The sequence below is a fragment of the Protopterus annectens genome, chromosome 6.part0 (assembly GCF_019279795.1).
Source record: "Protopterus annectens isolate FY-2018-M chromosome 6.part0, PAN1.0, whole genome shotgun sequence".
In the NCBI taxonomy this organism is placed as follows: domain Eukaryota; kingdom Metazoa; phylum Chordata; order Ceratodontiformes; family Protopteridae; genus Protopterus; species Protopterus annectens.
Genome location: NC_056737.1, coordinates 735,628,245 through 735,655,262, shown reverse-complemented (window position 1 = coordinate 735,655,262; position 27,018 = coordinate 735,628,245). Strand labels below are relative to the sequence as shown.

Below are 27,018 nucleotides of genomic sequence, written 5' to 3'. Positions count from 1 at the left end.
CAAGGGCCTATGCTGGGGTAACAGCAAAAATTCCCTAAGCCTTTTCCGAGAATCAGAGAAGTCCTGACCTTCCCACTTAAAATGTTCCCTCATAGAATGAAGTGTCTCTGAAAAAGAAAAATCCTCTGGAGGAGAAGCAGAAGGAGTGGAATCATCTGCATCAGAATCAGAATAAGGAGAGTACTCCTGCAAGTCCTCAGCTGAAGACTCTGAAACATCCGAAGCCTGCTCAAAACTTCCCAACTCAGGCTCCACCCTAGGCCTCTTATCAGGGGGGGCAAAGAACCTCTAATCAGAGTAATCAAATCTTCTGCCATTTTAAGCATGTGCTTCTTAGGCACAGACCCTGCTGAACTAGGAGTGACACCAACAGAAGCTAAAACTGGCCTGCCTCTGGGAGAAGCCTTGGAAACAGAAGGAGAAGGCCTAACCACCCTAGGAAGGGAGGGAGTACAGTAACTTGAGAAGCCCCTTCAGCCTGACCTGCCTCCTGAGAGACCACCTCCTGCAAAATCAAAGTCTCCCCCTGAGACTCCAGAGAAGTCTCCGTCAGAACCACCGGTTCCACTGAAGCCTCTAAAGAACCGGCGTCCGAACGGACGACTCATCTTACCTGGGTTTAACTGTTTTGTCTTTGCGCTTCTTTGCAGAAGCGGGCGGAGAATCCGACGGCATATTATAATTGCACCGCTTCCCAAAGACCAGCCTAGCACAATCTAACCTTCGCTTAATAGTGCGTTTATTGAACCTAGCACAAAAGCGACACCCAACAACGTCGTGCTCAGGCCCCAAACAAGGAATACACAAAGAATGATAATCCCTATGCGGTATCTGTTTCCCACAAGAAATACAGTTATTCACTTTTCTGACATCCGGTAAAACACTGAGGCAAGAAAAAAACAAAATATTCCCCAACGGGGTACTTAGCCAACTTGGATTCGGTCTGAAACTCCAAATTCGAAAAATTTCAGAACGCCGAACGGCACTTGCAACGCTGCTTCTGCATCGGACCATGCGGCAAAAAAGACTGAGGAAATGACGTTGGTCATGCGCTTTTGTACCCTGACGTCCTGATGTCAGTTTTAAGCGCCTTGACCGACGTCAGCCTAATACTTTGGTATTCGGGCCGACCGAGGACAGCGGACTACCCATATGTAAGGACTGCAGCAATGTGAGATGAAGAACATCTCTCTGTTCTCTTCAAAGAGAAAAGTAGCTGCCTATGTACATCCAGGCAATGTAGTTTGCACTCCCCTTTGTTCAAAACATTGGGGAAAAAAGACAGGCAGTTAAACAGATTGATTAAGATTAGTTTCTGAGGCTACCTTGGGAATGAATGAAAGACTGGTCCTGAGAGATGCCGTATCCTTATGAAAAACCATGAAGGGAGCTTTTATGCAAAGAGCCTGCAATTCAGAAACCCTCTTGCTAGAGGCAATAGCCACCAAAATATCAGTGTTCCAAGACAGAAACTTAATATCGAACTTCGCAGCAGGCTCAAAGGGAGGTTGTGTCAGGGACTGCAGCACCCAAGTATGATCCCAAGGAGGGATCTCTGAAAGGAGGCCTGAGCAAGAAAACACCTTTAAGAAAGGTCTTGCACAGTCTAGAAGAAAACATGGGTCTGTCACTTGGGTGGAAGTTGGATATAGCCGCCAACTGAAGTTTAACTGTTGAGAAGCTCACCCCTTGTTGAAACAGAGAGGACAGGAATGACAAAATGCTCTGAATAGGAGCAGGAAATGGATCTATGTTACACTGACAAACCGAAAAAGAGAATCTCTTCCATTTGCTGGAATAAACCTTTTTAGTGCAAGGCTTCGGGGAGGCCAAAATGATGTCCTTCACCAGAGAAGACAGTTTAATCTGGCTGACAACCATTGGAACTGGAGATACCAAGCTGTCAGCTGCAGGGATTGAAGGTTGGGAAGAGGAAGCCCCCAGGGATGGGAAATGAGATCCTAGGCTGATCAAATATCCAAGGTGGATATTTCAGATGAGACCAGAGGAGGGAGAATCAGGTCTGATGAGGCCAGAAGGGGGCAATGAGGATGAGATGAGTCTTCAGGTGATGCACTTTCTGTAAGACTTTGGGAATGAGGGGTGTCTGAAGACAGGCATAGAAAAGTCCCGGCAGCCAATCGTGAATCAGAGCATCCCTGGTTGATTCCCCCAGTGGGGGATCAGGGCTAAGTATTTTCTGCATTTGTGATGGATTGGGGAGGCAAACAGATCGCAGCAAGGGAGACCTCAACGGTCAAAAATCTGGCTTTCCACTGACTGGTCCAGGGACCACTCGTCGGGACTCGGGAAAGACCCGCTGAGCTTGTTCGTCCAGACACTGGAATTGTCAGGAATATGCGTTGCAAGAAGAAAACACCTGAAGGACACAGCCCATTCCCACACACTCACGGCCTCTCTGCACAGAGAATACAATCGTGTCTCTCCCTGTTTGTTGATGTACTAGACTATCACCATATTGCCCATCTGAATTGCCACAGTCCTAAGAGGGAGATAGTCCTGGAAGGTTGCAGCGATAGGACGACTGTTCTCATCACTAAGACACTGATGTGCAATTTGGTCTCCAACAGAGACCATGTGCCTTGGACCGTCCTTCCATGAAAATGCCCCCCCACCCCCAAAAAACAAGCGTCCGTAGTCACTGTGGCCTGGGGCTGTGGAAGACAAAAGGATCTCCCCTAGTAGGTCTTCGGACCAGAGCCACCACGCTAAGTGACGCTGCAGACTTGAGAGATCCAGACTGTCATGGACACAGGGTGAACATGAGCAGACCACTGCATTGCAAGGGTCCATTGAAGAATTCGCATGTTGTACCTGGTGAAGGGGATCAGCTGAATTGCTGCCGCCATGGAACCGAGGCTTGCATATTAAATGGGCAGGATCACTCCGCCCGATCCAGGAAAAGAAAGACTTGCTTGCGAATCGTGTCTACCCTGCGCGGGGAAAGGGGTGCAGTCTCTGACACCGTGTCCAGAAGAACTCCTATAAATTCCAATCTCTGGCATGGGGCAAGATGCGACTTGGGAAAGTTGACTGTAATGCCCAGATCTGGAAAAAGGCCAAGAGTGTAATCTGTGGCTAGAGTGAGTTGATGCCTTGTGGCAGCCGTGAGGAGCCAACCGTCTGGGTACGGAAAGACCTGAAATCCCTGCAGCCATAGATGGGCTAATACCCCTGGCATACATTTGGTGAACAACCGGCGAGCTGAGGCGAGACCAAAGGGCAGGGCTCAGAACTGATCATGACTGGGCCCTAGCTGGAAGTGCAGGAATCTCCTGGAGCATCTGTCGACTTTTATGTGATAGTACACATCCTTGAGATCCACAGAGAACATCCAATTATCCTTGTGCGGAAGAGTGGACTGAACAGTGACCATCTGGAACTTCAACTTCTTGACCAACAAATTCAAACTGCTGAGGTCCAGAATGGGAGGCAGGTCCTAGTTTATTTTGTGCACTAGAAAGATGCCAGAGTAAGTTCCGGACCCTCGTTGTCCTGTTGGTACCTCCTGGATGGCTCTTTTTCAAAGAAGGTCTTGAATCTCCCCCCTTTGGCGGGGTGGAACATCTGGGAGTAACTTCTGAATTGGGGGGGCTGGTCGAAGGATCAATGCTTAGCATCCAGTGGACTGAGGTAATAGCTGCCCAGGCCAGGGGGTGCAAGGAGATACGGCCCCCGAATGCCTCCAGAGCAGGACAGTCGGGCGGCACTTCAGGATCGCTGTGGGGGCGTCTCCAAGAAGGGTTCCCAGAAGCCCAGATTTTGTGACCCTCCTCTGCCCCTACAGCAGCATCTATTATCAAATCCCCTTTCCCAGCCAGAAGAGAACTCCTGAGGAGCATCTTGGAAGGAGGACAGAGTCCTGTAGAACCACAGTTTCTTACTACCCTGCTGAGTCTTGGAGAAGGAATGCGGGGGGGGAGTCAAAAACCTGATCCCAACTGCAGACAAAGTCTTGCCCTCCTGCTTGCTGTGGGTCAAGGTTTCCTTGACAGAAGGACCAAACAGGGTAGATTCACCAAACTGGGCATTGGTGAAGGACGCCTTGAAATTGTCAGCAAACCCACAAAAGCAAAGCCAGACATGTCGTCTGATAGCAATGCCCCTGCCCGCTGCTCGAGAAGTGGCCTCCGCCGCATTAGAGATCACCCTCATTGAAGCATTAGCAAGGGATGAGACAGCAGAAAGCTTTGGAGAGACTAGTTTACGGCGCTCTGGACGCAATAACTCTGAAAGGGAAGAGGAAAGCTCCGACACCAAATCCCTTTGCAGCCATGTGAAATGTGCCATGTAATTAGTAGTCCTCAGTATGAAAGTAGCTGAGGCATATAAGCTCTTCCCAGAACAGTCCATCACCCAGGACTCTCTAATAGGGGGATGAAAAGAAGAGCTCTGTTCCTCTTTGGTGGCTGTGACAACAACAATGATATCAACAGGGACACCCTTACTCCAAAAGGCTTTGTCCATAGGTGGACTTAGGAATTTGTCCGCGCTCTTGGGGACTGGTTCTATTGTGTCCAGCTCCTTCCACACCCTGTTGGAAATAAGCTGAACAAGCTCATCTGCAGGGGGAGACACCCAGGAGGAAGATGGGCCTGTCCCAAACACCTTCAGAAACACTGATTCCTTCGAGGATGGGGTGGGGGAAGATCAACCGCCCTGCTCTTTCAGGATCTCAAGGATGTCCCCAAAGGACACCTCCTCAGATGAAAGTCTGTGACCCATCCCCTTCCTCAAAACATGTGTCCTCAGTGAGGGACTCTCGAGGGGAGTCCAAGTGCCTCCTCTTGCATGTTCTCTTCCGGGGAGGCTCCTCCACCATGGGCTCTGTGGAGGACTTGGAAGAAAAGGGTATGCCCAGGGGGTAATGCCCTTCTGAAGGTGCTCAGGGGAGGGGTAACCCCAAATGGATGATGATTCACCACCCAAAATAGAACAAGGCAGGGGGGTTCCAGAGGTGAGGTAGAGGCTGCCGACCAACCAGAGACTGTCCTCTCTATTGCCTGAAAGGCTGATGGACTGGAAGAAGCACCACCCGCATCCCTGCCGTGAAAAGCTGACTGGGGCGGAAGGGATGATATCGGTCCCGAGCTGTCCAAAGCACATACCCCTAAAGGAAGGGAATGGTCTGAAAACTCTGGACCAGATCCTTCACCTCGGTGGCCCCCATGGATCTCTCAGGGTCAAGACACAGCCAAGCTCTGAGGTTAATGGGGCTGAACCAGCCAAGGACCCAGGCAGTGTGGGAGTGGGAACAGTACCTGAAACAGACATCCTCGCCTTAGGCAAGCTCTGACCCTGTGGAGCCCAACTTTCATAAGCTGGATGGAAATAGAGGAGTTCTGACATGGGTGAAGAACCCCTCGCAAGTGGCTAGGGGATGGTAACAAGCCAAGTTCCAGTTGGGCTTCAAGGAAGCTTCTCAGCATCTGGTCCATGTCTGATGGGAGAAAACTCCTGGTAGACCTGGAGGAAACAGAAGAATGGCCTGGATGAGCCGAAAGTCTGAAGTTTGTGGTCTCCAGAAGAGGACCTGCTGGACTGCCTCAGATCAGATACTCTCAAATCAGCTGGCAGATCAACAATAACAATGGACTCAGACTGCCTGGATGGATCTGAGCGCACTTAGGACACCTTGGACAGATCCGACGAACCAGTCGGATCAGAGGACCTCAGAGAATTTGGATCCAACAAGGGGAGCAGATGCTCTCAGAGGAGAAGACCCCAGAGCCAACACCTGCGAAAAGGAGAGTCCCAAGAGGAAGAGGGCTTCCTCTTGGGATCTGATGGGGCTTTAGAGGGGGAGCCCGAGACCACAGGACCCCCTTTAGCTAGCCCTTCAAGCAAAAGCTTATTTCTATGGTCTAGGAGAACCCTGGGGTTGAATCCTGCACATATATCACATTCAACCTCTAAATGGGGCTCCCCTAAACAGTAGATGCACTCTTCATATGTATCGGCAGGAGCTAACTTCTGACCGCATGAGGATCAGTGCCTGAATCCACAGGGTTTGTCTCTCATACTAAAAAGCAAAAACACAAACCCCCCAGCACACACACATTAAGCACTCAAAGAAAGGAAGGAGAAACTACTAAGGGGATAAGGCGGGAAAACCCGAACGAACCGATGAACAGCTAATGGAGGGGAGGGAATCTACCAGTAAACTAAACTCAACTAACTAATAAAGACAGAAAAGGGAAGAGGAAAAATACCCCCCAAAAGACTACTTGTCTAAATGAAAAGCTTGAGCTGCAGAAGACACGTCCACTCATATGTCATGGCAAATGAGATTTGAGGATTACAGTTAGCGGGGGCTCTTGGGAGCAGAGGAGCTCAAGCTCAGGAGCTGTCACACTTACTTTGCCGGCTCAGATCCAAGATCCATTCGCGATCAATAACGACATGGATAGTATCTTCAGATCACAGATGCCAAGTTTTGGTAAGTACATAACTCTTTATCTGAGGTTATCCATGTCACTATTCCACACTCTTGGGTCAGAGTCCCCAGCTACCCTAAATCCTGGACGGCCTCACGGAAGGCCATGCAGAAGAATTGTAGAGCCAAAGGAAGTCCTGTTCCTGGAGACAATGTCAAGATTAAAACGATTAAGAAAAGTGTGAAAAGTAGACCAGGTGGCTGCCGCACAAATTTCATCCATAGAATGACAGGCCAGATAGGCAGGTGACAGCCATTGGTCTAGTGGAATGAGCTCTGATTGTACTGCTAAAGATACACCTTTAGACGAATAGACAAAGGAAATGCACTATGAAATCAAACAAAAAATAGTAACTTTAGAAACTACCTGACCTTTTCTGTTAAGAGAAAATGTCACAAGCAGCTGAGTCAGATCTGCGTAAAGCCTTTGTTCTATCCAAGTAGAATCCTAACGGTCTATGAACATCAGGGGTATATGCAACAGATATTCCCCTTTATTAGAAAAGTTAGGGAAGAAAACTGGCAAGTGAAAAGACTCATTTAGATTCACTTCCGTGGCTATCTTAGGCATGACGGAGGGATTAGCTCGAACAGCCACTCTGTCTTTATGAAACACCATGTAAAGTGGTTTGATAGAAAGAGCCTGTAACTCTGAAACTCTTCTTGCTGAAGTTATGGCTACCAGACAGGCGGCCTTCCATGACAAAAATTTCATGTCACATGTAGCAGAAGGCTTAAAGGGACTCTGTGTAAGAGACTGCAGCAGAAAGCAAAGGTCCCGGGGGGGGGGGGGGGATCCTTGACAGGAGGCTGGAGCAGAAAAACAACCTTCAAAAATGCCTTACAAAGGTGAGAGGAGAAAGTAGGTTCCTCACAGACATGAAAATTGGAGACAGCCACCAACTGCACTTTGATAGTAGAGAAACTAGCCCCTTCTTGAAAAAACGAAGACATGAACAGTAAGATGTCTGGGGTGGAAGCAGAGAAGGGTTCCAGATTTCGCTGCTTGTCTTAAGTAGAAAACCTTTTTCCACTTACTCATGTATACCTTCCTGCTGGATGATTTCTGAGAGGCCAGAGTAATGTTCTTGATGGGAGAAGCAAGCCTGGACTGATTCAAGATTAGGGGAAGTAGACAAACCATGCCGTCAGACGAACAGTCTGAAGGTTGGCGGTCAGAAGCTGGGAGGGATGGGAAATCAGATCCGGAATGGGATCTATTACCAAAGGAGGGTTACTTCAAATGAGACTGTAGGAGGGGAAACCACACCTGCCGAGGCCAAAAGGGGGCAATGAGGATCAAGGTGGTCTTGAGCCAACAAGCCTTCTGAAGCACTCTGGGAATGAGAGGTACAGGAGGATAAGCGAAAAGAGACCCTGAAGCCAATTATGAACCAGAGTGTCACTGGGGGACTCCCTGACTGGGGGAATCAGGGCAAAATACCTGCTGCATTTGTGGTTGTTAGGGTAAGCGAACAGATCGCAGCTTAGAAGACCCCAGCTAAGGACAAGGAAAATCTCTCTCGCCACTGAAGGATTCAGAGACCACTCGTGATGGCCCTGCTGAGTGTCAGTCAATACTTTGGACTTGCAGGGAATGTGCATTGCAAGGAGAAAGGGCCTCAAGGACATCGCCCATTCCCAAATCCTCATGGCTTCATGACAAAGCACATAACAGCGTGTGCCCCCCTGCTTGCTGATGTACCACACAGCAGCTATGTTTGTCCGTGTGAACTGCAATGTTACCCAGAGAGAGGCAGTCCTGTAAAGCTTGACGCGAGGAGGGCTACTCTCACCTCCAGCACATTTATGAGCAGTTTGGTCACTGCACAGGACCACATGCCTTAAACCATCTTTCCCTGGTAATGTCCCCCCACCACCCCAACAGGGAAGCATCTGAGGTCATGGTGGTACTGGGGGAAGGAAGAGAGAAAGGTCTACACCTGCTAGACGGTGGGGACACTGAACCCACCAAAGGAGATGACACCTGCACACTGGAGTGAGACGGATGGAGGCTGCCATCGGATGAGACAGGGAAGACCACTGAACTGCTAGAGTCCACTGGAGAACTCTCATGTAGAATCTGGCTAATGGCACCAGACAGACTGCCACTGCCATGGGCCCTAATGCCCTGAGAATAAGGTGGACCTGGGGATGAGTCAGATCTAGGAGGCATTGGACACAAGTTCTGATGAGATATACATGATGGACAGGGAGTGTTGCAATCTCTGACACGGTGTCCAGCTGCATCCAGATGTACTCAAAATTTTGAGATGGAATCAGACTGGATTTGTGGAGAATTACTGTAATCCCTAACTGGCTGAATAGTCAAAGCACATACTGAGTGACTGCAGCCAGACGATGTTTGGTGGGAGCTGTGAGGGGCCAATCGTTGAGATAAGGAAACACCTGGAATCCCTGCAGTCTCAGGTGAGCTGCAATCACTGCCATGCATTTGATGAACACTTGGGTGGGTGGGCAGGTTTCTGAACTGGTACTGACTGGCCCCTACGCAAAAGCGGAGATGCCTCCTGGAGCACCTGTCTATTTTTATATGATAGCATGCATCCTTGAGAGCCACAGAACACATCTAATTGTCCTTGTGCATGATCATCTGGAACTTGGACTTCTTGACACAGAGATTTAGCATACTGAGGTGCATAATTGGACACAGGTCCCACATCTTCTTTGGCAACAAAAAGAAGGAAGAGTAAGTTCAGGATTCTCATTGTCTTGGGGGGACCTCTTGGATGGCTCTCTTTTGAAGAAGTTTGAGCACTTCTTTCTGAGCTAACTCCCCTCTGATAAGGTGGTGCATCAGGGAGGTATCTTCTGACTGGAGGAGAAGACTGAGAAAAGGGAATAGAACAGCCACTGGAAATGATGTTTAGCACCCAGCAAACCTTTGTAATGTTTGCCAGGCTAAAGGGTGCAGTGACAAATGACCCCTGACTGCCTCCAGGGCAGGACAGCTGGGCAGTGCCTCAGAAGCGCTGGGGGGACTTCTCAGAGAAAGGTTCCCTGGAACCCTGATTTTGCAAACCCCCTCTGCCTCTGGGGTGGCATCTGTAGTTGAACCCTCTCCCCTCAACCTCTAGAAGAGGGCTCATCCTCAGCATCTTGACAGGTCAACTGTGACTTGTGAAACCACATTTTCCTGGCCCCTCGCTCCATCTTGGAGAAAGAGCGCTGAAGGGTAGAAAATTTGATTCCCACAGCCGACAAGGTCTTGAATTCCTGCTCACTGCAGGTGAGTATTTCTTTGACCGAAGGGCCAAAGACGGTTGATCCATCGAAGGGGGCACTAGTGAAGGATGCCTTAATGGACTCCGCAAATCCGCAACCAGGCATGACGCCGAATAGCGATGCCTGTACCAGCCACTCAAGAGGTGCCTTCCACAGTATTGGCAATCAGCCTCATCAAGGAATTGGCTAGGGAAGTGAGTATAGACAGCTTGGGGAACACCTTACTTAGCTTCCCAGCAGGCAGTAACTCAAAGAGATGTGGTAAGCTCCCTGACCAAGTCCCTCTGGAGTCGGGTGAAATATCCCAGGTAATTAAGCGCCTGCAGACCGAAGGAAGCTGAGGTGAAGACCCACTTTCCATGTCTGTCAATTGCCCAGGACTCTCGGTTAGGGGGATGAACAAACGTACTCTGCTCTGCCAGTTCTTTCTTGGTGGTGGCAGCTACAACAGCAGCATCGAATGGCGCACCCTTAGACCACAACTGTTTGTCAGAAGGAGGGCGGAGAAATTTATCAGCACATTTGGGAACAGGCTACACAGTATCAGTCTCCTTCCACACCCTGCTGGCGATAAGGTCTACAAGTTCGTCGGCAGGGGCAACCCAGAAGGTAGGTGGCCCCGTCTGGAAAGCCTTCAGGAACACATACTCCTTGGAGGACAGGGGTAGGGAAGACCATCCGCCTATAAGCTTGAGGATCTCTAAGATGCCCCCAAAGGAGAAATCTTCAGGCAGAGATCTGGGGGACCTGTCCCCTTCATCAAAGTCTGTATGCTCCGTGAGAGACTCCAGAGGGGAGTCTAGGTGCCTCCACTTGCACAATCTCTTCCAAGGCACCTCTTCTGGGGGGGGAGGGGGAGGAGTCGGAAAAGAGGGGGACCCTAAGGGGGGTAACTCCTGCCTGAATGATAGTTTGAGAGGACTGAGCGGGAACAGGATGAGAAGAGTCCACTGGGCTGAGATGCTCCCTGGAAAGCTGGGGAGAAACTCATGTTGAGGAAAAAGTCCTCTCTACAACCCAGAAGGCCGAAGGGCTGACAATACCCCATCAGCACTCACCTGAGAAGAGGGACCAGAGCAAGCCAGTGCCTCCTGGCCTCTGGACAGTATCGTCCACGAGCTCTTGAAGACTGATGCACCAAGGGGAAGAGACCAGTCAGAAAAAAACAGGTCCACTGCGACGGGCCTGGGACTCCATCTGCCCGGGGAAAGGCTGAGCAGAGGCAGTCAGAGACTCCGGCAAAGTAGAGACAGAATGGCCTCCCATCGTCTCCTCCCCCTGTGTGCCCCAGGGCCTGAAAGTCCAAAACCCTCTGAATCAGGAGCAGAGAAGCCACCGAAGGGGTAGGAGATGGACCCCTGGCCAGATGGGTAGGGGATGCAAGACAACCCAACTCAATCTGAGCCTAGAGAAAGGACTTCATCATCCTGTTCATATCAGTTGGTGGCAAGCTCCAGCAGGACCTAGACAAGGTGGAGGATCTTGACGGAGATAGATGTCCGAACCCCAAGGACCTCCCCTGCCTGTCTGAAGATCGCCTGCAGTGCTCGAAAGCAGAAGGGGACTACCCCAAGCCAGAACCCAAATGGGAGTCCTCTATAATAATTGTGGGATCCGACAGCAATCCCATATCCAACAGCCTCAGATCCAAAGGGAAATGAGGATCTGAATGCTTGGAACCCACATAACTCGGATCTGAAGAAGCCGGATCCTTGGCTGGCCCAGATCTGGCCGGATCTAAAGGCCTCAACCCGGAGGCCTTGGATCCGTGAGTAGATTCCAGTGACCTCGGATCTGAAGGCCTTGGAGCAGAAGCCCTGATTCTAGAGGGGGGAGTCGTGGGACCCAGGGATCAGAGGAAATCTGATCCGACTGGGCCGAGGCTGGGGTCAGATCCAAGGTACTGGGATCAGACAGTCTGGCCTTTTTAGATGAAGACGACCCGGGAAGAGAGGGGGCCTTCCTCTTACGAATGGAGGGTCCAGGCTTGGCCGGGGACTGGGCCAATAGACCCCCTTGGGGCCATACCTTTTAAGGGATGCTTGTTTCAGTGCTCGACCAGAGCTCTGTGGTTGAATGTGGCACAAATGCTGCATTCAACCTTCAGGTGGTCGGTGCCCAAACAATAAAGGCACTACTCATGCGAATCGAACACAGGCATCTTTTGACCACACAAGGAGCACCTTTTGATCCCAACAGGCTTGCCTGACATGCTGGGCCGAGAAAACACCAGAGGGGCACGCTGAATCATAAACCAGGAAGAAAAGCTACGGTCAAAAACCCAGAACTACCAGTCAACTACTAAAAGTATAAAACTATAAACCATAAAAAGTACAGTTTTGTACCTACCATAAATGTAGATGTTCGAGTTTTCACCCTGCTGCAGTCATCACACTTGGGTTATCTTGCCGTCAGGAGGTCCCGCAGTCGGCCCGAATTCCAAAGTCTTGGTCCGGCGTCGATTGCTGTCACTTCTTCCCTGACGTCAGTGCGCCAGGGGTATTTAAGAGGCATCCGACGCCATTTTCTTCAGTTTTTCTTGCCCTAGATGTCAGGTGCCCCCAGTAGGTAGGCAAAATATATATGGTTATATAAAAATCAAACAAAACCCTTAGGCACAAGCAAATACACCACAGAGGTAGTATAGGAAAATGTGGTAGAGATAAGTTCAGCTAGTTCAGAGGGGATGGAGGGAGGGTAACCTGGACTGCAGCAGGGTGAACACTCGAACATCTACATTTATAGTAGGTACAAAACTGTACTATGTTCATCGTGTTACCCTGCTACAGTCATCACACTTGGGATGAATCCCAATGCTAAGGATGGGAGGTGGAGTCAAACAGGGTTAGAAGAAGCTAGTAGGCCCTGCAAAACTGCAGTGGCAAAACCAGCTCTAGTCTTAGAGTACAGAGGTAAATGATAGTGTTTGGTGAAGGTGTGCACCGAACTCCAAGTAGCAGCTTCCAGAATGTCCTTGGTTGGCACTCCCCTGAGAAAGGCTGCTGATGTAGCTGTAGCCCTGGTGGAGTGGGACCTAATGTTAGCAGGTACTGGTTTCCCATGATGTGTGTAGCAGAAACGCATGCAATGTCCTATCCATTTTGAAATGGTCTGTTTTGAGATAGCTTTTCCTTGTGATCCTGTAGCATAGGCTACAAAAAGCTGGTCAGTTTTTCTGAAAGCCTTAGTTTTATCCAAGTAGTAACGTAATTGCCTGTGAATGTCCAAAGAGTGCAGGAGTCTTTCTCCTTTGTTCTGGGGATTTGGGAAAAAGGTGGGCAAGTGAATGGTTTGGTTTAGGGCCACACTGGATACCACCTTTGGCATAAAGGAAGGATTAGTTCGTAGAGAGACTGTCTTGATAAAAAATTATGAAAGGTTCCACTGCCATTAGTGCCTGTAGCTCTGAGACTCTTCTAGCTGAGGTTATTGCTAGTAGTAGGGCAGTTTTCCATGAAAGAAATTTAAAATCAGCTGAAAAAGCTGGTTCAAAGGGCGGCAGTGTAAGCTTTTCCAGAACAAAGTTGAGATCTCAAATAGGTGTTGGAGGTCTCCTTGGTGGTCTTAAGTTCTTAGCCCCTCTGATGAACTGTCTTAGGAGTGGATGTGAAAATAAAGGAGGATCCGTGCTGTAATGAGATGAAATTGCTGAGGCATGGATCTTAATAGATGAAAAGGAAAGTCCTTTGTGTAACATCTCAGTCAAATATTGTAGAATCTGAGGGATGTTTGGATCAAGGGGGTTTAGGCCTTTAGTAGCCTGGTTCCAGGCGCAAAATCTTTTCCATTTGTCTGAAAAAGTTTTCCTGGTGCTGGGCCTCCTGGCCTCCAGAATGACATCCATAACAGATTTGGATAAAGGTGTTGGTTGGTTGTTTAGGTAATTTGCCATGCAGCCAGGTTTAAAGTCTTGAGCTGGCCGTGTAGAATCTGGTGGTCTCGCTGGGTGAGCAGGTGAGGAATCTGTGGCAAAATCCATGGTGGGCCGTGGGCCATATTCCTTAAAAGTGGATACCAATGTTGGTGTGGCCAGTCTGGTGCAACAAGTATCATTTGTGGCCTCTCTAATCTGACTTTCAGCAGTACCTTTGCTAGAAGAGGCACTGGAGGGAAGGCATAAACTGTTAATGTTTTCCAACTGAATGAGGGGGCGTCCACTTTCCAAGCTAGTGGATGGAAGGTCCTTGTGCAAAATTTTTGAAGTTGGTGGTTGTGGGGGCTTGCAAACAGATGTATGTCTGGGCGTACCCATTTTTGAACTATCATTGCAAATACTTGTGGATCTAGTTTTCATTCGTGTGGATCCATGATGTTTCTGCTTAGGTCGTCTGCCAATGTGTTTTTCTTTCCTGGCAGGAATTGTGCTTGTAATTGAACCTGGTAAGAGAGTGCAGTGTTCCACAAGGTCATTGCTTGGCTGCATAGAGGGTAGGAATGTGTGCCCCCTTGCTTGTTTATATACCACATAACTGTGGTATTGTCCGTCTTTATTAGTAGTTGTCCTGGGTGTAGAAGGTCCTTGAAAGCTGTTAGGGCATTCTGCACTGCTAGCATTTCTTTCTGATTGATATGCAGGTGTCTCATCTGTAGTCCATTTGCCCTGAATGCACTGCCCTTCCATGTATGCTCCCCAGGCATAGTCCGATGCATCTGTTGTCATAGTTTGCCTGGCTGTGGGTAAGGTGAAAGGCTGACCCTTGTTGAGGTGACATGCCTGTGCCCACCATAAAAACTCCTGTTGAAGGCAGGGAATGAGTGGAATCATTGTTTCCAAGCTGTGGCTGTGCTGAGTCCATACACTTTTCAGGTACCATTGTAATTTCCTCATATGCAGTTTTGCAAATGGTATTAGAAGAATGCAAGATGCCATGAATCCCAAGGCCTGCAGAATTTTTCTTGCAGGGAGTTGGGTCTTTGTTGCCATTATTTTGAAATATTGAAACAGTTGCCATTGCTTGTCTGGCGTGAGGAAAGCCATCTGGGCTGTTGTATTCAAGCTGGCACCCAGGAATATTATGTTTTGTGAGGGTACTAGTTTTGATTTCTTTTCGTTTACTGTGTACCCATGGCAACTTAGAAGGTGTTTGACAAATGCCAGATGCTTTAAAAGAATGTCCTTGTTTTCTGCTTGAATAAGGCAGTCGTCCAGGTATGGGTATATTTGAATTCCTCTTTGTCTGCAGTATGCAATTACTGGTGCCAGGCATTTTGTGAAGACCCTGGGCGCAGTAGATAAGCCAAAGGGCAGTGCAGAGAATTGATAATGCGTTGAATCTGCAATGAAGCGGAGGTATCTTCTGCAATTTTGTCTGATAGGGACATGCAGGTATGCCTCCTTGAGGTCCAAAGTGACTAGCCAAGCATTCTTGCCCAGCATGGGAAGAAGCTGCTGTAGTGTTAGCATCTTGAATTTTGGTACTTGCAGATAGGTGTTCGGAATTGAAAGATCCAGAATGGGTCTCCATGCTTTGTCCTTTCTTGGGACTAGGAAGAGTCTTGAGTAAAATCCTTGCCCTTGCTCCTGTGAAGGTACGTGTTGAATGGCTTTCATGTTCATGAGAGCTGTAATTTGTTTTTGTGCCTCTGCCCATTGATTTGGTGGCAGGTTTGGCATTCCTTTGCTCCTTGGTAAGGTATGAAAGTGGAATCTGTATCCTTGGGAGACAATGTTTAGAACCCATTTATCTTTTGTGATGATGTGCCAGTTGTCTGCAAAAAAATGCTAGTTTTCCTCCCAAGGGAGTTGCCAGGAGAGATTTGCTTGGTAGTTTGAGGATAGAGTCATTGTGTTTGTCTTCTGCTAGCCTGGGGCCTGTCTTCTCCTCCTTTCTGGGCAGGAGAACCCCATTGGCGAGGTTTGTAAGGGCCCTGTGACTTGCCTCTGCCCCTTGGGTGTATTTGCCCCTCTGTGATCTGTCTGAAGCTGGAAAGGACCAGTTTTTTGTTGGCCAATTTCTGCTGAAACGAGGGGGTTGTACCTGCAAAAAATCCTTGGCCATTTGCATAGACTTTGCCTTATCCTCCATTTTCTTTAAAACCTCTTCTGCTTTGACACCAAATAATACATTCTGTTGTAAAGGTGCATCCAATAATTTTGCTTTAACATGGTCAAGGAGGGTTTGTTCTTTTAACCAAGCATGTCTACGTATGACAGAGCCAGTAACAGCTGCTCTACAGGAAGCTTCCAATGAATCAAATCCGCATTGCAAGGTATGTTTGCCCACCTGTTCAGCTGCATGTAACACATTGAATTCAGGCTGTTCTGAATGTGTGCTCATTTTTTGTTTTAACTGAGACATCAGGAATTGTTGATATTTCAGCATGTGAAACTGGCAATTTAATGCTCTCATAGCCAGAGTTGCTGAGGTGTAAATTTTCTTTCCCCGTCTATCTAGGGCTCTGGAATCCCTTTCAGAGGGCACAGGATTTTTAGCCATAGAAGCTTTTGCTCCCTTAGGACCCTGGGAAATTGTTTCTGGGTCAGCTACAGGGCTTTTATAAAGGAATTTGTGTGAGTCAAGTACTCTGTAGTATCTGTCTGGTTTGGCTGGAGCAGGAGGGTAGAGAGTCTGGATTTAAACTAGACTCCAAGTAAACATCATCCACAATATCTAAAACAGGAGGGATAGCAAGAGGTCTGTGCTGGGGTAGTAAAAGGAACTCTCGGAGCCTTTTCTTAGAATCTGAGTAATCCTGGCCTTCCCAGTGGAAATGTTCCCTCATGGTATGCAAAGTTTCCCCAAAGGAGTACTATTCAGGGGGAGAAGCCGAGGGAATGGAATCTTCAGCCTCAGAATCCTCATAAGGTGGAAAAGTGTAATCCTGTTCCTCAGAAGAATCCGAGGAGAGAGAAACCTGGTCAGAGGATGCATAATCCTCCTCTTGTCTTGGTCTTTTATCAGGAGGGGGATGGGAACCCCTGATAAGGGTAATTAAATCTTCAGCCATCTTAAGCATCTGCTTCTTAGGCATGGGGCCTTGAACTGTAGCCTGATGTAAAGTTTTCTTTGGTTTTAAAGGAGTTTTAAGTTTAGCATAAGATTTAATGGTGAGTGCAGTCGGTCTGAAGACACCTTCTGCAACCGAAGGTGTTTCCGTTGCACCGGTGTCTAGTTCTGCTCTGATGTCGGTAGAAGGCTGCGTCGGCCTAGTGGACTCCGCTTGGGAATCCGCAGCTGTCTGGGGTTCCAGTTCTGCGGACGTCAGGGGCTGCGTAGGCGCCTCACTGAAAACCGGAGAACTGGCAACAGGCCCAACTGAGGTCTCGGTGTCTGGCTTATTCCTAGGCTGCCTGTCCTTATCCTTGCGTTTTTTATGAGTGGCGGTAGTCAGCTGCTCCGATGGCATGATATAATTAAATTTCGTACCAAAGTAATGCCGTGTGAAGTCAAAACAGCATTTGATAGTTCGTTTATTAAACCTAGCGCAATACCGACAACCTGTGACGTCGTGGTCTGGGCCTAGGCAAGGAATACAATAGGAATGGAAGTCCTTATGAGGTATTTGCTTCTGACAAAAAATGCAATTGTTAACTTTTTCTGACATTGGACTGTGGCAAGAAAATGTTCCCCAACGGGGTACTTGGCTTTAATGAAGACTTCGGACTGAAATTCAAATCGAAAATCTCAGGTGTCGGCCGACCGGCACTTGCGAACTGCTTCTGCTTCGGGCACCGCACGGCAAGAAAGACTGAAGAAAATGGCGTCGGATGCCTCTTAAATACCCCTGGCGCACTGACGTCAGGGAAGAAGCGACAGCAACTAACGCCGGACCAAGACTTTGGAATTCGGGCCGACTGCGGGACCGCCTGACGGCAGGATAACCCAAGTGTGATGACTGCAGCAGGGTAACACGATGAACATCTGTAAAACTATGGGAACAAACAGCCACAAACAAAAAGGGCTCCAAAACACACAACTTCCGAAAAAAACAAAATGGGAGGGGAGGGACTAAATACTACCAGTAAAATATACTAGAAAACACTAACCACCACAAAAGAAAGACGTCAATAGAAGAATTTGAAAAATAATGGCACTCCTCCCCACTGAAGACTTCAGACAGAGAATCTGCATCTAATGCGGAGCATGGCAAATAAGATATGAAGGGTTAGATGGCAACAAGGGATCACAGGAGAGGGAGGAGCTCAAGCCTAGAAGCTGTCTGCAAAGTTGCCGGCTTGGATCCAACATTGGATCCTATAACCCAAGAGTGAGGAAAGTACAGTTGGGTACACTTACCACAAATGTAGATGTTCGACTGTATTCACTGTTGCAGTCATCACACTTGGGTTATCTGCCTGCAGGTAGCCCTCAGTCGGCCCGAATACCAGAGACTTAGTATTTCTGCTTCAGATGCTGTCGCTCCAGGACTGACATCAGGTCGTCAGGGGTATAAAAACAGGCAGCCAATGCAATTACATCAGTTTTTCTTGCCCCAAATGTCAGGAGCCCCCCAATAGGGAGCTAAGTTATGGTGGGGGAAAACACCACCAGTAAATAGTAAATACCAATACTGCTGGAAAAGGGAGGGGGGTAGTAAAAGGCATAGAGAGTTTAGAGAGAGAAAGAGAGAAAACCAGGGGGCTGCAGGGAGGGAAACCACGACTGCAACAGTAAATACACTCTAACATCTACATTTATGGTAAATGTACACAACTGTACTATGTTCTTCATATTTCACTGTTGCAGTCATCACACTTGGGTAGATTCCCAAAGCTGAAGAAGGGTGGAGGCAGTCAAGAAGAGGTATGGCTGGCTAGAATGCCTTGCAGGACTGCTGTTGCAAAACCTGCCCTGGAGTTGGAAAAGATAGGCAGGTCGTAATGCTTAGTGAAGGTGGGTATAGAACTCCAGGTAGCAGCTTCCAGGATGTCCCTGGTAGGGACTCCCCTAAGGAATGCTGTAGAGGTAGAAATTGCCCAAGTGGAATGTGTTCTGACCCCCTGAGGGGTTGGTTTCCCATGGTGCTTGTAGCAGAAATGGATGCAATGTGCTATCCACTTGGAAACTGTTTGCTTTGAACTGGCCTTGCCCTCTGCCCTTGTTGCAAAGCTGACTAGTAACTGGCCAGATTTTCTGAAGGGCTTAGTCCTAGCAAGGTAGAATCTGAGCTATCTGTGCAAGATCCTTTCCCCTTTATTTTGAGGATTAGGGAAGAAGGTAGGCAAATGGATAGATTGGTTGAGAGCCACACTGGACACCACTTTAGGCATAAAGGAAGGGTTAAGTCCTGAGGGAAACCCTGTCAGCATGGAAAACAATGAAGGGTTCCAGAGACATAAGTGCTTGTAGCTCAGACACTCTTCTAGCTGAAGTGATGGCCAGAAGCAAGGCCGTTTCCCAACAGAGGAATTTTAACTCAGCTGACGCTGCAGGTTCAAAGGGGGGTAAGCATGAGCTTTTCCAGTACAAAGTTAAGGTCCCAAGCAGGGGTGGGTGCTCTCCTTGGCGGCCTTAAGTTGTTTGCAACTCTCAGGAATTGTTTGATAAGAGGGTGAGAGAACACAGGTGGCTCAGTGTTGTAATGAGCCGAAATGGCAGAGGCATGGATCTTAATGGAACCGAAGGATAGGCCTCTGTGGAGTAGATCTGCTAGGTAATCCAGGATTAAAGGCAGGGAGGGTAGAGTTGTGTCCTCTCCTTTAGACTGTATCCAGGAGCAGTATCTTTTCTACTTATCAGCATAGGATTTCCTTGTACTGGGTCTTTTGGCATCAAGGATGAAGTCCAGCACCTTGCTTGCTTAGGCTGGTTACTGGGGGAGAATTCAAGGAATAACCCAGGCTGCAAGATTTAGGGTTTGCAGTTGCAGATGCAAGATCTGTCCTCCCTACTGAGAGAGCAGGGTTGGGTTCTTTTGTAGGTGCCAGGGTGGCACCGGTGACAGGCTTCACAGGAGAGGGTACCAGTGTTGGCGTGGCTAGTCTGGGGCAATCAGAATTGTCCTTGGGTCTGAACTGTCTTAACTTGAGCAATACTCTTGCGAGGAGGGGCAGAGAGGGAAAGGCATAGATTGAGAGATGTACCCACTGGAAGGATAGGGCATCCACTTTCCAGGCCCTGCTGTGGTGTCCTGGTGCAGAATCTTCTGAGCTGGTGATTGCAGGGGGAGGCAATGAGATCCACCTTTGGTGTCCCCCATTTCTGATTCAGAAGATTGAAGGTGCATGGCTCTAGTCACCACTCATGTGGGTCTAGGAGATTTCTGCTTAAATCATCTGCCAGTGAGTTTTGTTTGCCTGGCAGGGATTGAGCTTGCAGATGTACCTGCATGTCCAAGGACATGTTCCACAGGGCCATGGCTTGCCTGCAGAGTGGGTAAGACTGGGTCCCCCCCTGCTTGTTGAGGTACCACATAACTGTGGTGTTGTCTGTTTTTATTAGCAGGTGTCCTGGTGAGAGTAGGGATCTGAAAGCTGTCAGAGCGTGCTGCACAGCTAGCATCACTTTCTGGTTGATGTGCAGATGCATTTGACTTGGGCTCCAGTGGCCCTGAATGCACTTGCCGTCCATGTGTGCCTCCCAGGCATAGTCTGATGTGTCTGTGATTAGGGTCTGGGTGGCATGGGGTTGGGTAAAGGGCAGTCCCTTGTTTTGGTTGCATGCTGCTGCCCACCAAAGAAACCCTGTCCTTAGACAGGGTATTATGGGAATGACAGTTTCCAGGTCCTAAGAATGTTGGCACCAAAGACTTTTAAGTACCACTGAACTTTCCTCAATGCAGTCTGGCATATGGAATTAGTAGGATGCATGAGACCATGAACCCTAGAGCCCTGCAGGATTTTCCTTGCGGATAGCTGGGTTCTGGTGGCCATTTGAGCAAAACAGCCTGTCAGATAGGCTTGTTTTTCTGGAGTGAGGAATGCCATCTGGGATGCTGTGTCCAAGCTTGCTCCCAAGAATACAATCTTTTGACTGGGGGACTAGTTTTGATTCCTTTTCGTTGATGGTATACCCCAGGGAAGTTAGTAGGTTTTTTTTTTTTTTTACAAATGTCAGGTGCTCCAACAGCATTTCCTGACTGTCTTCCTGAATCAAGCAGTCGGGTAAATTTGAATATTTCTCGGTCTGCAGTAAGCAATGGCTGAAGCCAGGCATTGTGTGAATATTCTGGGAGCAGTGGATAAGCCAAAGGGAAGTGCAGAGAACTGATAATGCATAGCTCCTGCCCTGAAGCGTACATATTTTCTGCATGACTCCCTTACAGGGATTTGCAGATAGGCTTCTTTTAAGTCTAGGGTGACTAACCAGGCATCCTTGGCTAGCATAGGTAGAAGCTGCTACAGGGTGAGCATTTTGAATTTTGGTACCACCAGGAAGGTGTTGAGAATTGAAAGATCTAGGATTGGGCACCAAGTGCCCTCTTTTCTGGGTACCAGGAAAAGTATGGAATAGAATCCTTGACCTATCTATTCCGGAGGAACCGGATGAATTATCCTTATAGAGAGCAGGGATTGGACCTGGTTTTGAGCCTCTGCCCACTGGTTTAGAGAGAGGTCTGGGAACCCTTTTGGGGTTGGCAGTGAGTGGAAGAAAAATTTGTTCCCCTGGGATGCAATATTGAGGACCCATCTGTCTTTGGTGATGGGAATCCAGTTTTTTTGCATGAAGGGCAAGTTTTCCTCCTAGGGGCACAAGCAGTTTGTCCATAGGAGGGGTGTGGAGTTGAGAAGTCATTGGGAATTCTTTCCATAAGGGGGTGTTTTAGCACTCCCTGCTTTAGAGGTGGAGGCACTCCATTGCTTAGATTTCTGCATACCCTGAGACTCTAGTCTGGGGGGGGGGGGTCTGTTTCCTCTGGGTCTAGCTTGAAATGGCCTTGACTGGGCTGGAAAGGACCAATGTTTCGAGAGGCAATGCCTACTGAATCTAGGAGGCTGCACTTGCAAGAATTCTTTGACAGTCTGCATAGATTTGGCTTTTTCTTCCATCTTTTTAAGACCCTCTTCTGCTTTGGTGCCAAACAGATTATCCTTGTTCAAAGGTGCGTCTAAGTAACTTGGATTTGACATGATCTGGCAAGGTCTGCTCCTTAAGCCAAGCATGCCTTCTCAGTACAGAACCAGTGACTGCTGCCCTGCAAATGTATGCCTGCTGACTTGGCTTGCAAAATGCATAAGCTCTTGCAATTCTTTATTTTCTGCACAGTCTGTAAAGGTAGCTATTTTTTGCTCAACAAGTTCCATAATATGTTGTTGGTACTTCAGCATGTGAAACTAGCAATTCAAAGCCTTAATGGCAAGAGTTGCAGAGGTATATACTTTCTTACCCCCTCTGTCCAAAGCTCTGGAATCCCTGTCAAAGGGGTGGGATTCTTAGCTGTAGTTGCCTTGATACCTTTAGGCCCCTGGGAAATGATCTCTGGGTCAGCAGTAGGATTTTTGAAAAGAAATTTGTGAGAGTCAGGTACTCTGTAGTACCTGTCTGGTTTCCTAGGGGCAGGGGGGTAAAGTATCAGGAGTAAGACTGGATTCCATAAAAACATCAACAACTTCCAGGACTGGTGGTATTGCTATAGGCCTGTGTTGTGGCAAGTCTAGAAATTCTCAGAGTCTCTTTTTGGACGGAGGATAGTCTTGGCATTCCCAGTGGAAATGCCCTCTTAAAGCATGTAAGGTTTCACCAAAAGAGAAATCCTCTGGAGGAGAGGCAGACAGAATGGATTCCTCTGCATCAGAATCCTCATAAGCAGATAAGGGCATGTCTTCATAATCAAAAACCTCAGAGTCGTCAGACTCTTCGTCTGTTGAAGCTGCTGGGGACTGGTCCCTTTTTCTCTTAGCAGGGGAAGGCTGACTTCCCCTAATCAGCATAATAAGGTGTTCTGCCATTCTAAGCATTTTATTTTGTGGCAAACAGGTGCATGCACTTTGGTTATCTGTTTTCTAGGCGTAGCGCGTAATCTTGGCCTTAGAAACTCAGTAGTTTTAGACAGAACTGAAGTAATCTGTTTGTGTCAAACATCAGTAGTACGAAGAATTTCCTCAGAAGCCGGTGTCTGCTCAGCAGCTCTGGACTCATCCAAGGTATTGAAATCCGCCGGTTCCATAGTCGAAGAGTCTTGCGGCATACCAGACTCCGAACGGGTCTCGGTAGAGGCCTGCGAATCCACTGAAGCGGGCATCAGTGGCTGCAAATGCACCTCACTGAGTACCGGCGAGCTAGCGACTAGCTTAACGGAAGCATCGTCGGCAGCTTTGAACCTGTGTGGTCTGTCTCTGTCTTTATCCTTATGTTTTTTCGGAAAATCGGTAGACAGATGGCTTTTCCGAAGCCACTTTGGAATATGGAGATCGAGAACGAAAATATTTAGTGACAAAAAGGGCCCAATGACGAATGGTTCAAGCATTAAACAAGACACAAAACCGACAGCGAGGTACGTCGTGGTATACGCCTAGACAGGTGACGCAGTAAGAATGAAAATCTTGGTGTGGTATTTGCTTTCCACAGGCAAGACAATTATTAACTTTTTCTGAAATTGGTTAGAGCAAGAAAAAAGGATCCCCAACGGAGTACTTCACTTTAGAAGACTTCAGGATGATTCAATTCGTAAACGAAAACTCAGGTAGCGGCCGACCAGCACATGCGAACTGCTTCTTCTTCGGGCTCCTTGGCAAGAAAGACTGATGTAATGGCGTCAGCTGCCTGTTTTTATACCCATGATGACCTGACGTCAGTCCAGGAGTGACAGCATCCGACGCAGAAATACTAAGTCTCTGGTATTCTGGTCGACTGAGGGCTACCTGCAGGCAGATAACCCAAGTGTGATGACTGCAACAATGAAACACGAAGAACATCAGTGACATGGATAACATCGGATCAGAATTTATAAACATGTACCTGCTATAAAAATGGAGACAATAATAATGAATTGTTAAAACACTCACAAAGTTGTTGCATCTTTAAGTAGTTTATTTTTGGAGTACTAGATCATGTACCAGATAACATCAGAGAGGACAACAGAGAAGATTTAGATTACAAGGAATACAAGTGGCAAATCATCCTGGATACCCACAGGAAGCAAGGTTTAAACAACAGTATATCAAAGGGAGACATTTTTAAGGCAAAACAGATTTTAAATTAGCCAAGTTATTAAGAAAGTTTTTAGACGATAGATTTATGCATATAGTTTGTCATGTGATTATGTTATAAAAGGCTGTATGGGTAATCATGTCATTAAATCTGATGAGGTCTCAGTCCTCGTCATTTTATTGGACACAACTGTTTATCTTGTGTAGATTAATAAATTACTGTTTGTGAGAACCACTGTTTTCTTGGTCTTCCACCCAGAATTCAATTTATTTTTAATCATTGTACTTACTGGCTTGTAGCAGAAACATCAGTTTGTGGTTTTATGATGGAAACTTTAACTGAATAACCCTGCATAAGTGGTAAGAAGTGCTTAGCAACACTTTCTAATTCTGCAGATCTCTTATGACTGTAACCTTAAAGATACCAGCGAGTTGACAGCAACAGGTATAACAGCGACAAACAATTAATAAGGGAAAGCTTGCCTCAAAACTTATATAGTTATTCTAACACTTTAACAATATGAGCAGACTTACTCAAAAACTATCTGGACAGCATCAACTCAATGAAATATTAATAGTCATAAATCATTCCTCAAGTGAAATAGCCTCAAAGTAAAGGCACTCGATATATTTTTGATCAAGAAAGATATGACCTTGTCAATCAGAACTTAGACATCACTTGCATTTCTGTAAACTAGATAACCAATTTAAGAGCACAGCTTCCCTCTCTCCTTATAAGGAATACAAAACTATAGAAAAAAGTTTATTCTGGTGAACAAGTTGGCTGCAAATGAACAGTAAAAGAAAATGCAGCTACTTCAGGAAACCACACAGAAATTGAGATAGCACAGAATGTGACCTAAAGGGATGCCACTTTTTAACATATGCCAACGGAGGAAAAGTTTGGGCATAGATAGAATACTGTACTGCAACATCAGAATTTGTTTTAAACTTCCTAGGTGACCTCCCCCTTTCTTCTTATTCACAGGAGTATTTCTCATAGAAACAAATCAGCAAACACTATCCAACATCACCCACTTAGAAAGTTCCCTTGCCATCTACAACAGCTTGCCACCAATTTAGCATAGACATGAAACAGATACATGCAAGAAAAATTACTTGGTGGGTAGAATGTTAAAATACAACATTCAAGGCTGCTGTCATACAATTGTATTTCTGACTTTTTGTTTTTTTTGGAGAGCACTGTAACTGTAACTACATGACAATACTTCATGTGGGTAAAATCAGTCTTACAGTGTTACATGAGGACAGCATCCCTCTTTGCCACCCTCCCAAACAGTTCCAAGAGAACCCCAGAATTTTTGGTGCAAAATCAGAATAAGGCACAGTTAGTGAGTACTGTTTTCCAAAAAATTAGTAGTCAGTGGTAAACAAGTATGCAAACTAACTAACATGAACAACTGGCATGGGCACCAACTTTGAAGATAAGAGGTGAACAGTGCCAAGAAAGGCAAGAAAGGCACATGCGCTATCAAGTCACACTTTCTGGCTGACAAACAATGCAAATAAGTTGACACAAAGATGAGTGAGTATAGTGCCATGCTAGAGAAGTTAGCAGAAATAAGCTTGAAAGTTGTTTCTCCACATCCCAGTTAAGCCAAAGCTCCCTTAAGCTCAGTGGAGAAGCATCTTACCAAATTCAGTTCTTCATTCTGTCTTACTGCTTCTGAATATGAATCATCAAGTTTTTTCCGCAATTCATTCAATAAATCTTTAAGCTGAAATGAAGTTTAGAATCATTTTTAGAAATTAAATTGTTTGCACTCCACAATTAATACTTTCTGCACCTCTTCCCAACTGCTAGTGAACAGTATTCTAAAACCACCTTTTTATGACTGCAATAACAGCTCAAAAAATGGAAAAATGTATAAACTACTGTACACACTAGTACTTACCTCTCTAACTTCTGCAACATAAACGGTGCGCTCTATTTCTGCTTTCTCAAGTTCCACTTCTAAATGCTCTTGCTCCTTTCTAAGCTGTAAAATGAGATAAAATGATATTAAGGCACTTCAAATGCTACTCATCATGTTCATTTAAATTAACTACCACCACATCTCCAGCTTAACTGTAACAGAAACGCTGAAGTGCCAGAAGCCCTACATCACCAGCTTTAATAACTGCTGTGTGATTTTAATAACATTGTATTAGCACAAAGTATTCTGTTCAACTACTATCAGACCTTGAAAAAGCTACCCTACAAATTTTTGAAAAAACACACTGCCTGGTGAAGATGTTATTGTAATACCACCATTATAGCATTATTCAAGTATTTAAAACAAGACTCATTGTTTTCAGATTATGTTGGCATTAAATAAAGTTACTTACCTACCATAAATCAAAACGATGAACATGTCATATCAGCAGACCATGGAAGGGCCCTCCTGCAGTGGATCAGTGATGAGATGCTCTCTTCTAAGATTTCTATTTTCAATTCTTAATTTAATTCCTCTCATTTAAATGGGTAAATTAATTTTACAGCCATGGCCTGGGCCACAACTGCAAAGGTAAATGCAATAAATATGGACACATTAGAATATCCAGTCAAGTAGTATGCATTTAGGAAAAAATCAATCAAATTACTGCAATTGCTGTGAAGCTCATATGCCTGCAAAAGCAACAAGCCTATTAGCCCCTGCATTCACTAAGTTCCACTGAGCAATCACAGATGGAAAACACGTCACTATGGGGGTGTCAGTATGGATGTGCAAGGTTCCCCTATAATTAAATAGGCTTGAATGCTGTGATGCTTTAAATCACTGCCATGTCATTTATGTTGATGCGGCTCCTCCAGAAGGATGTGACGCAAGTCTCCTCCTGGATCTTCAAGTCCCCTATACAGGCTGCATACTCTGAAACAGAAGCTTGCATGGTAAGAGTGTAAGATCCCGGAATTAGCTGGAAAGGTATTCGAGGTAGGTAGAAGCTTGGTTTATCCACCATGAAATCTCCTTTCTAACAGAGGAAGCAAAAGAATAGGGCATGCAGGGATTAAACATGCTGATGCCACCATGTCCAATATTGCCAGGGGACCAATCATCATGCAAGAAGACATATGGCTCAAGACTCAGAGCAACACTCGAAGAAAAGTGCAATTCTGCTCAGAGCTGAAGATGCACGAGTCAAGCACCTCTCTCTTTAGGTCCTTATCCTCATCTATCCACCCCTCTGCTTTTTGTCTCAAGTGGCTAAGGAGGGACTCAATTTCAAAATACAATACTGGTAGCTAGGGGCTTTAACACCCAGGGTAACTAAGGTGCAAATC

At 46.8% G+C, this 27,018-nt stretch overlaps 1 protein-coding gene across 1 annotated transcript in view; it reads right to left on the bottom strand.

Annotated features, from left to right (window-relative positions):
- KTN1 (kinectin 1) overlaps positions 1 to 27,018 on the bottom strand; it is a gene marked incomplete in the record, with an annotated part of 2,305,074 nt that overhangs the window by 222,594 nt on the left and 2,055,462 nt on the right. The window contains 2 exon segments of the mRNA XM_044074427.1: positions 25,388 to 25,471; positions 25,649 to 25,732. Of these exon segments, the coding sequence (XP_043930362.1) occupies positions 25,388 to 25,471; positions 25,649 to 25,732 (168 nt within the window).